Source organism: Mauremys mutica, chromosome 1 (genome assembly GCF_020497125.1).
Source record: "Mauremys mutica isolate MM-2020 ecotype Southern chromosome 1, ASM2049712v1, whole genome shotgun sequence".
Classification (NCBI taxonomy): Eukaryota; Metazoa; Chordata; order Testudines; family Geoemydidae; genus Mauremys; species Mauremys mutica.
The window spans coordinates 304,125,379-304,136,571 of record NC_059072.1 but is presented as its reverse complement, the minus strand read 5'-3'; the positions used below and the strand labels follow the sequence as shown (position 1 = coordinate 304,136,571).

Genomic DNA, 11,193 nt, shown 5'->3' with positions numbered 1-11,193 from the left:
TCAGCCCGCACTGCTTCCCGCTGCCCCCATTGGCCTGGGACAGTGAACTGCGGCAAGTGGGAGCCGTGATAGGCCAAACCTGTGGATGTGGTAGGTAAACAAACTGGCCCGGCCCGCCAGGGTGCTTACCCTGGGGAGCCGCGTGCCAAATGTTGCCGATCCCTGGATTAGAAATTCTTCCAAGTCACATTGAAACCAAATCTGAAATTTCTCAAAACTTTCAGGGTCTTTATATCCAGGGTTCTGGCTTGGCTCATTGTAGAGATAAACGTGAGTTATGAAGATTTGGCTCAAATTCTGGACCCATCTGAAATTCCCCAATGATTGACAGGGACAGAGACAGACTAGATTATGCAGGCTTAATTAAAACACCCCAAACAAACAAACAAGAACACCTCTACCCCGATATAACGCGACCTGATATAACACAAATTTGGATATAACGCGGTAAAGCAGTGCTCTGGGTGGTCGGGCTGCGCACTCCGGCAGATCAAAGCAAGTTCAATATAATGCGGTTTCACCTATATAACGCAGTAAGATTTTTTTGGCTCCCGAGGACAGCGTTATATCAGGGTAGAGGTGTAGTCTGATTTTCAGAGGTGCTAACCACACACAATTCCCATTGGCTAATGTAGTTCAGCACCTGGAAAAACCGAGCCACTTACCTCCTGATAACTCCTCACTGTAAAAAGTTTGAAATGCCCACTTAAGGCTACAATGTTTCAATTTTATGTACAGCGTAGAGTCAGGGCTACAAAGTCACAGTCTGTCTTAGCCCTGAGTTTCAGCAGTAGAGAAAAAAGAGTTTCTAGGGACAAAGGCTCATTCTTGTGAGATGCTCTGCACCCTCAACTTCCAGTACCTTCCATGGGAATTGAGAGCACTCACTACCTCTCCAGACTGGATCCTGGGCCCTGTGTAACTATACACTGAGTGTGTTTAGCGATAATTGGGACTTTGGACTTCAAATTTTTAATTGCTTTCTCACACGTGCTACATTTTAAAATCTCTCCCTTCAACTCCCCCACTTCTACCCAAAACACTAGTATGCAATATTGGTATAACAACAAATAGTTTCATTTGCATCTGCTCCTTCAGGGTTGCAGTCTTAATATCCCCTTGTGTCTTTCAACTCACTCATCTCCATCTCAGAGTCCCCAATTCCTATACTCAAGGCCCACATCACTTTCTTTCCAGGGAGCAGACCCTACAGAGTCACAGCTATAGTTGTTCTTTGTTGTCAGTGCATGATGCAATTGAATGGGAATCATGTGATGTCTTAAAAATGTATCTCTTCTTGAGTAAGAAAATAACTGTCATCTATCACCTGTCATTTTAATCTGATTGTTTTTTGAAGTGTTGTTGTAGCTGTGTTGGTCCCCGTCCCAGGATATTAGAGAGACAAGGTAGGTGAGATTTGGGTGACCAGATGTCCCGATTTTATAGGGACAGTCCCGATTTTTGGGTCTTTTTCTTATATAGGCTCCTATTACCCCAGGTCCCCTGTCCTGATTTTTCACATTTGCCGTCTGGTCACCCTAGGTGAGGTAATATCTTTTACTGGCCCAGCTTCTGTTGGTGAAAGAGACAAGCTTTCAAGCTACACTGAGCTCTTCCTCAGGTCTACAACACGTATGCAGTGTACAAATGTGATGTTTCCAGTTGCATACTACATTATAAACAGGGGCGGCTCTAGGAATTGCGCTGCCCCAAGCAGGGCAGCACGCCGCGGGGGGCGCTCTGGCAGTCGCCGGTCCCGCGGCTCCGGTGGACCTCCTGCAGACGTGCCTGCGGAGAGTCCGCTGGTCCCGCGGCTCTGGTGGACCTCCTGCAGGCATGCCTGCGGATGCTCCATCGAAGCCGCGGGACCAACGGACCCTCCGCAGGCACTCCTGCGGGAGGTCCACCGGAGCCGCGGGACCAGCGGACCCTCCGCAGGCATGCCTGTGGGAGGTCCACCAGAGCCGCCTGCCGCCCTTCGGTGGACCTCCCGCGGCACGCCGCCCCAAGCGCGCGCTTGGCGCGCTGAGGTCTGGAGCCGGTCCTGATTATAAAGGAGTAAAATTCTCCACTGTCCTGTGACTTGTGTAGTCATTTATACCAGTGCAAAGTTGAATGCAAAATGCTCTTTCCTTACTCTGCGGTCCTAGAGTGTAAACTCCTCAGGGCAAGGACCTGACTTTTGGGGGTGGGACATTGTATGTATAAACAAACAATATTAACAAATAAATAATAGTAGCAATAACTCTCATTCCCTGCCTGCCCCCCTAGAAAGCGGGGGAGGCGGGATTATTGCCCGGGGCAGGCAAAGGAGGCTGTGGTCATCCTGTTAGCAGATATAAACTGGCTCTCTCCCCCTCTGTGGGTATGTCTACAGTGCAAGCACTACAGCTGCAGCAATGTCTCTGTAGCACAGAAACTTGCTACTCTGACAGAGTGGGTTTTTCTGTTGCTATAGTAAATCCACCTCCTGGAGAGGATGGCATCACCTAGTTCAACTTAAGAATTCTACTACATCTACAGTGGGGAGTAGGTCAACCTAACTACAATGCACTGGGCATGAAAATTTTCACAGCTCTGAGTGACGTATCCGTGACTTAGGCCTGGTTGACACCTATCTTATGTATTGGCTGGCCCATGTAGCCCTGGGTGCTGAGAGGAGCTGGCTGGAAGAAACAATGAAAAATTGTGACTATTTTCACTATATGTTTGTGGGTTTGGATGAAATTTGACTTGCCACCAGACACTTTGTGACCTGCCATCAGCTAGCTGGAGCTGCTCGGGTGCAGTATAATAATGCCTGTATCTGTAATTTTCACTCCATGCATCTGAAGAGGCGGAGTTTTACCCATGAAAGCTTATGTCCAAATAAATCTGTTAGTCTTAAAGTGCCCCGGGACTCCTCGTTGTTCTGGTGCTCAGCGTGCAGCTGCAGCCCTAGCTGGGAGATGCTGCTGCAGCACAGGATGCAGGAGGGCTCACACTGCTGTCAGTGCCAACACCGAGTCCCTTCCCGGGGCGCAGCGCAGCGCTGAGGGGCAGGGCTGGGTCGTGCCCCCTGAACTCAGGGACAGCTTTGCCCCTTGCCACTGGCAGCAACGCTCCTGGAGGCGCCCTGGGTCAGGGAGCTGCGCAGGCGCACTGCGGCGCGGGGCTTCCCCGTCTCGCTGTAGCCAACGCCAGGCAGCCGCCGCCTCCGATTAGGCCGCAAGGTGGCGCCGCGCTGCAGGGTGTGTGTGCTACGTCACTCTTTTCGGCGCTGCGAGGAGCGCAGGGATTGGTGACGCGCCAGGGACGTGCCCGCTATATGAGCTCTGGAAGCCGCTGACTCGGCCCTTTCCGCCTCGCTCCCTCCCGCTCTCGGGTCGCTCGCCGCGCACAGATCGAGCCGCGCCGCCGCCGCCCAGCAGCGCCGCCGCCATGATCATCTACCGGGACTGCATCAGCCGTGAGCGCCGGGGGCGGGGCGGGACGGGACCGGCCGGGCCGCCAGGGCCCGGAGCACGAGCAGGCCGGGCGGGGAATGCGGAGCTCTGCGGCGGGGGAGGGGAGCGGCCCGGCCCGCCTGGGAGCGGCCGGGGGCGGCGCCTGGGCCGCGGGGAGGAGCGGCCGGGCTGGGGGGTGCGGGGCTGGGCTGGAGCCGGGGGAGGCGTGTGGGCTGCAGGGGGGTGCGGGACTGGGGGGGGTGCGGGGTCGGGGCTGGAGCCGGGGGGGGGGGGTGCGGGGCCGGGGCAGGGCTGCGGCGGGGGCTGGAGCCGGGGGGGGGTGCGGCGGGGGCTGGAGCCGGGGGTGCGGGGCCGGGTCGGGGCTGGAGCCGGGGGGGGGGGGTGCGGGGCCGGGTCGGGGCTGGAGCCGGGGGGGGGGGTGCGGGGCCGGGGCAGGGCTGCGGCGGGGGCTGGAGCCGGGCTGACCCCGCGCTCTCCCCGCAGAGGATGAGATGTTCTCCGATATCTACAGCATCCGGGAGGTCGCCGACGGGCTCTGCTTGGAAGTGGAGGGGAAGGTGAGTCACCGGGGCAGGGCCCGCCCGGGGCTGGGGACACGTGTCCCGGCAGCTGCTGGGGACTCTGCTCCCTGCCCGGGGCGCGCGCCGGTCCCGAGCGCTTCCCCGGGACGCAGGCCGCGGAGCTTCCCCCTTCTCCCCCCGGGCGGCTCTCTGGCTCCAGCCCCCGGCCCGTGTCTGGCCTGTTGCTCCCCAGGGGCCCAGCCTCTCCGCGGGTGTAACCACCCAGGCTGGCTGTCTCCAAGCTAACCCCTCACCCTTGTTATCGGCGCCGGCCCCTAGCACCAGCTGTTTGCCCAGGTCTGCTGGGGGACAACAGGCAGTTTCAGGAGCGAAACTGCTATGGTGTGGGGGCAGCTCTGGCCAAGCCCTGTTGGCCCTCACCAGGGTATCCCATCTTAGAGTAACAAGGGTGAGGGGTTAGCTTGGAGACAAGCACAGCTGAAGGTAGCTCACCTTATTTTGGTCCCTCCTGCTAGCAGATCAGTTAACCATTTCAGGAAAGGGCTAAAAAACATAGTTAACAACTTGATCTGTTGCTAGTGACTAAAGGGAAGCAAACCACTGAGGTGGCTGGCATGTCTGAGAATACCCCAGCTAGAGGATTGACATATCTGAGAATAGTCTGCATAGCTTTTGGTGGTGGTTTATCATTCTTATCAGGACTTGGCACAGAAATAGTATACTAGTACTGACAGATATTTTTAATCTGTATGGAAGTCCTAGCCCTACTTATCTGATAGGACAGTTGAAGAATTCAGTGCTGCTGTTGTGAAATAATGGGGTAGTTCTATAGTCCACTTCAGCTTTAAAATGAGCAGATCCTGAATTGACTGACAACTGAGTTGATAGTGCTTTTCCAAACAATGTAAGTATCATTTGATTCTGGGGAGCTTTTCTCTAAAGCTTTTGGTGTTCTCTTTAAATCTAGATGGTCACCAGGACAGAAGGTCAGATTGCTGATGCTTTAATTGGTGGCAATGCCTCCTCTGAAGGTATTGAAGAAGGAACAGATCCCACAGTTATCACTGGTGTTGATATAGTAATGAATCACCATCTTCAGGAAACTAGCTTTACAAAAGAGTCCTACAAGAAGTATATCAAGGACTACATGAAAGCGTAAGTGAAAATGGTGTTACCCTTGAACTCACCAGTGAATGGTGCCTCACGAATGTCACCTCCTTAGGTGGCATATTCCCAAAAGCAAGTGAGTCATGACAGATGCTGATATGTGGTGTGGTCAGTTTGACACTTTAATAACTTCAGTGTATTTGATGAAGTGGATTTTAGCTCACAAAAGCGTATGCCGAAATAAATTTTGGTCTCTAAGGTGCCACAAGGACTCCTCATTGTTAGTGCTCCAGTAGTTTGCCATCATTTCAGACTCATGAGGATTGAGTATAGGGGAGCACTTCAGACAATGGTCTTAACTAAGGTACAGGACTTGTTCATGTGGTGTAGGTCTTACCCTTGCCTTCCTGTTCCGTTGAGTGTTGCAGGCTTTATGTATAAAACAGGAATGTTTCCTCTACCCTACACAGTAAGGCTTGATGCGCTAATATTTATTAGGCCTCATTGCCTTAGATTAGAGGCATTCTAGAACTAGTGTAAGGCTAGAATATTTGTAGGTAAATGCTTGTGTGTTATAAACTGTAATCTAGATTTCCAGGAAGCTGTTTAATTTGACACAAGAAAAAATGTTTCATTGCCTAAAATTATGCATGTGAATAAATTCTGATCTAATTATCCAACTGTCAGCATTCAGACTCATAGCTTTCTTCCCCCCAAGTGAAAGGTGCTCCCTCCAACTTGGGAGTCCCATCTTGAGCCTTATAGTTATATTTTTTTGGCTTGGAACAGTGCTCTTGCTGCTATGGAACTCTGCCTACTCTCCACATATCCATGAAAGTACTGTTAGTAGCTTTTTCTTAGCAGCCAGAGCATTTTGCATTGCAGATGGCAACAGTCAGGGAGCTTGGGGGTACAGGCAAGTCTTATCTTAGGCGGTGGTTCCATTCCACGGTTATCGTGTAAAGCGAAAACCACGTATTGTCAAAATTATATCCCCAAGCCCTTTAAATCCCGCCCGCAGCTCTGGCAGCTGGGCCAGGACGGCATTTAAAGGGCTCCTCCGGGCTCCCGGCCGTGGTGGGGAGCCTGGAGGAGCCCTTTAAATCCTGCCCGCAGCTTTGGCAGCCGGGCTGGCCCTGACATTTAAAGGGCCCGGAGCTCCACGGTGGCTGGAGCCTCGGGCTCTTTAGTTCGCCGCAGGGGCTACCAGCCATCTCTGCAGCTGGGAGCCCCCTGGGTGATTTAAAGGCCCTGGGACTCCCAGCCACAGCTGGTGCCCCAGGATGGTTAAATCTTGAGGCCACGCCCCCTGACTCTGGCTGTACGTGTAAAATTGAAATCGTGCATGTTAAATGTGCGTAAGTTGTGACAGACCTGTATTAGGAATGCTGGTTTAGCAACAGCAGGCAAACTACTTCACCTTTGGCATGAAGTGACCCCAGTCTGCTGAACATCTTTGATGTTTGTTAGATTCTAGTTAAGAGCTTGTTTTCTTTCTTTTTAGAATCAAAGCCAGACTTGAGGAACACAAGCCAGACAGAGTGAAGCCTTTCATGATGGGGGCTGCAGAACAAGTCAAACACATCCTTGCGAACTTCAAAAATTACCAGGTAAGCTTCAATAGCTTTATACTGTTGTAGTCTAAAACAAAGGGATATAACTGAGATTTGTCCTACTATTGCAGATCCCTTATAGACTCTGAACCTCCTGACTACTGCAAGTGTGGTGATTGGGGGAGCCTTCAATCTACCTTTCTGCAGGTTATCTAGTCATACTTTATAAATGGCTCTAATGTGGTGCTTGTTCATAGCTTTCCTGAAGAGCAACAGAATGGAGTTGACCTGACTCGACTTTCACTGCCTACAAGGCTCTGAATAGAAATAGTACAGTTGACCAGTCTAAGTATCACAGCTTTGCCCAGCTGTTGAACATGCAGTGGAAGCCTTGAAACTGGCTTTAAAAGACAATACTGCATTGACTTATTTGGAAGGCTCTAATCATAAGAGCTAAAACTCCTCCAAAATGGGCTTAGATTCATTAGAAGTTGATGGCACTTGCCCAAGAAAACTTTCTAGATCTGGATGATGGTTTGTTTTGTTTTTTTGTTTTTCCCCCCTCCCCCTCCGAAACACTGTCCACAGAGTATTTTGGTTACTCATAGTTAGTCTTTACCTCATAGTACATTCATAATTGTAGTAACACCAATTCTTTTTCAAAGTTCTTTGTAGGTGAGAACATGAATCCAGATGGCATGGTGGCTCTCCTGGACTTCCGTGAGGATGGAGTAACTCCATATATGATTTTCTTTAAGGATGGTTTAGAAACTGAGAAGTGTGTAAGTACCGAGTTCTTGAGTCAAATTATTAACATATTTAAGCATGTGGCTAACTTCCCTGGTGTATAAAATGTCCACTGTTGCAATATAAATGTTGCAAGTTACTAATTCAGAGTAGCTTTGGGACTAGGATCACCTCTCATTGTCGATGTGACAGCACTGATTATCGGGCTCCATACTAGTGGGTAGCTGGTGACATTTAATAGTCTGACCTCCTATGTATCAGAGGCTATCTATCCAATAGTCCCTTCTGGCATTAAACTGAATTGTACTGAAACAGTACTGGAAGGCATCTATTATCAAAGAGGTGGTCCCACTACAGAGACCAAATCAGATCAGTGGTGGTATATTTCATGGTGTGGTGTTCCCCATATAGAGTCCATCCTTTCCTCTGGTAATCGTAGTGGTTCTTGCCTAACATACTAGGGCAGTATTTAAGACAAAATAAAACCTCTAATGCAGGTGATGTGGTTTCTTGGGTTACATTCCAGTACATAAACTCAAGATTGCTGCAGCCCCCATTATACTCTTAACTGTACAGCTTGGCTCACTCCTTCCTTTCAAATTCAATTGAACTCAAATTTAGTGAATTACACAACTTGGCCAAAGCAGGTTAAATGACTTCAGGTTCTAGAAGTGCGAAGTATCGAGGATGGAATTAATTTGAACCTACAGTGAAACTAGTATTTGATTATAATCAGCCACAGCAAATCCCTTCCTTTAGATTACGTTGATGGGGCCAGTACTGCAGTTAAAGTGGCTGTGAACAATATTAATCCAGGAAAACCAGGTGCAAGGCATTAAACTTGCACTGAAGTAAATTTTCTGCTATGCAAGAGTTTTAAGGGTGGCCAGCTAACTTTTTTTTCCTACTCTTGTAGGATATCAGACAAATTTCATACAGCGCTAACTATGCCTGTTAACTCCTGCAGCTCTGATTTCTCAGGGACATATAGTTTTAACACTGTTAGTATAAAGTAGTGAACAATGGGAATATCTTCCCCACTTGGGCTGACAGAAACTTTTGTGCATCACTTTCCCAATCTACCAGTGCACTGAAAGTCTAACACTATTGATTCCAGGGGTGGCTAGCAGGAAAATTGTTTGTTCTCTTGGAATGCTCTACCTTGAAACTGTCACACAGCTCCTCCTGACTTTATCAGATTTGTACCATATTCTGTAAAGCTTAATCAGTCTTGTCCCCTGTGAACCTGAACTTGTATTCAGGAGGTGGCATAAGATGAACCCAGTCACATTGCTGTGCCAGCAGTGGAGGTGGGGGGGAGAAATCTAGGTGGCTGTTGTTATGTTTGGTATCTTTAGAAAGCTCAGAGCATCAGTAGCTCTGAAAGCTTGTAGAAATGTTATGCATCCTCTGATAGACCTTGAGCAATTCTCTTGCTGCTCCTGGGTTTGCACTGTGATGCAAAAGGAACTTCCTTGTGCTTTCTGTCTGCCTGATTATGTGGCAGCTCAGACTGAATTGGGGAACACATGCAGAGTTTAGAGACACTATTGCTTGGCTGAACCTGAAATAACCATTGTATTCTTTTTACAGTAACAAAACCGAGCAACTATTTTGGATCACTTGTCGTCATAACTTGCTGCTGCTCTTTCCTCATCAACACAACACCAGGACTCAGCAGTGTCTACCATCTGGACTGATACCATCTTGAGCTTTATTCACTTATTTTTGACCCTGATTTGGAGTGGAGGCATTGTTTTAAAAAACTTGTCATGTAGGTTGTCTAAAATAAAACTCATTAAACCCATTCTAGGTAATGCCTGTTGGTCTAATGTGTTTCTTAAGCTGAACTCCTACCGTAAGCTTGCTGCAAGTCTTGTGCCCAAGGACCTTTATACTTGTTGGTAATATAGCCTGATCCTAGTACACTGCAACTTAAGACTGTCTTCAGATAGACTTCATGCAAGTCACTACTTGAGACACTGGAATGCGAGCGCAGGCTCCTAAACTTCTGCCTGCCTAGCAGTCTGAGGTGAATAAGGGAAATGTCCAAAGAAGTGCCATCATAATGAAGTGGACCTTCTGCATCTCTCACAGTTCTACAAACTGAAGTAATTAACTCTCTGGAAGAGATACCAAAACCCAATAAAGCAAAACTGAATTCAAAGCTATTAATATGGAGTATTGGCTGAGCTTCTTCTTTATCAGGCAAGGATATTTGGTTTCTTTACTGTGCACAGCAAGCTTAAAGCAGGGGGAGAAGATCTCGGTAACAACACCAGAATGCAGATGTTGAGCTAGTGCATGTGTGTACGGGGGAGGTTGTGGGAATGCACTAATATAAAATTAGTGTTGCTTTATGGACTGTCTACAGCTACCATGGAGCAGTATTCTCACTTTGAGCAGCAGTGCATAAGTGATCAGTGATAGGATTAAGTAGATTTACAACTGGCTTGATAGGTGGGACACTGAATATACTTGAACTAGCTAAAATATTCCCAATGAAAATATGAAGGAGGTTTTGACAGGAAAATAAGTGTTGGAGAAAGGCACTAGAGACCACCTTGCTACTTGGGTAAAGAATGCAGGGCTGGGGTTATACCTTACAACCCCTTCAATACTGTACCCAGCTTTTATTTTGGTGTTAGTCCTTGGTGGAGGATTGTCACTAACAATGCATCTACTTGACAGACCTGGAGCATGTGACCATTGCTTCTCTGGTCCTCACTAGGATGCAAGAGTAAAACAGTTCCTTGCGCTTTCTGCCTGTCATCCTGTGGCAGTCCAGATTGAATAAAGGAATATAGCTAGCCTAGAGTGATTACTGTTAAACTAAAATAGCTTGATGTTAACAAGCTTGGGAATAGGTGGAAGGATTGGGTATACCTTTCCAATCTCAATAGTCTCTTCAAAGGGTTTCTGCTACATGTGATCAGTTTAGGGTGTTTCAGAGCAGGTTGCTGTTAGATCAGAATAGAGCTGTTACAGTAAACAGTGATGGAAATAAAATTTAATCTTTTCCCCACAATGGACTTATGGTTTTCAACAAAGTAAATCACTTACTTTAGTCTGTAAGTGGCAATCTTGTAGTTATGCATTCAACTTCCAGTTTAGCATTGTCCCATCTCATTGCTCTCCCCTGTCAATCTAGCCTACAATCACCAGCTTTATTCCTGGGGGAAGGGTGGTTACCTTAGATTTGCACCCTTCCCCCACACTGCAAAGTTATGTTCTTCCTTGACACTATCTCAGCCCTTTCAGGGAGAGAAGCAATGAGATGCTAGCTCCATGCACTGCCAGGGGCTTCTTATCTCCTTCCCTTCTGGAGTGGGTGGTTTTAATCTGTTCTCATTGAAGCAGCTGTTGTCTTGGGCTGGGTGATAGACCTCTTTGGGCTCAACCTATTTTCTAGTTTACATACCTAAGATGCCCAGTATGGCTGGGGTGGGGTCTACAGAAGGACTTCCTAACACTTCATGTAATGTCTATAGCCAACCACTCCCCTTTATCCATTCACATTTCTTTTGGCTGTCTTCTTCCCCACTTAGCATGTAGTCAGATTAAGTGACCTCAGTGATGAATAATGAAAGCCCAAGGGCTTGTCTATCCTTAAAAGGGTTGCAGCTTCAGATGTACCCACTATGTGAAGCAGCAGCTCCCTCATGTGGATACACTAAGTATAAAAGTTCATAGTTTATTGCAGTTCAGGATGAGGACTAATCTCATCTGCTATAAATCACCTTTACAACAGCATGGGTTTCTATAATTACAGTGGTAGTAAATCATACACCAAAGGGCCAATTACCACAGTGTATCTTA

General features: G+C 48.2%; 1 protein-coding gene and 2 non-coding genes across 3 annotated transcripts; all 3 read left to right on the top strand.

Annotated features, from left to right (window-relative positions):
- The first annotated feature begins 3,316 nt into the window (after positions 1–3,316).
- On the top strand, positions 3,317–9,191 carry TPT1 (tumor protein, translationally-controlled 1). The gene is made up of 6 exons (XM_045013146.1): positions 3,317–3,448; positions 3,930–4,003; positions 4,935–5,122; positions 6,579–6,684; positions 7,293–7,409; positions 8,968–9,191. Exons 1-6 carry the CDS (start codon positions 3,421–3,423, stop codon positions 8,968–8,970), a joined length of 516 nt encoding a protein of 171 aa, XP_044869081.1. The 5' UTR covers positions 3,317–3,420; the 3' UTR covers positions 8,971–9,191.
- LOC123362336 lies at positions 8,776–8,907 on the top strand. The gene has a single exon (XR_006576435.1). It is a non-coding gene; the product is annotated as a small nucleolar RNA SNORA31 (small nucleolar RNA).
- Positions 9,192–10,048: 857 nt separating the features above from the next.
- On the top strand, positions 10,049–10,183 carry LOC123362337. The gene has a single exon (XR_006576436.1). It is a non-coding gene; the product is annotated as a small nucleolar RNA SNORA31 (small nucleolar RNA).
- Positions 10,184–11,193: the final 1,010 nt, after the last annotated feature.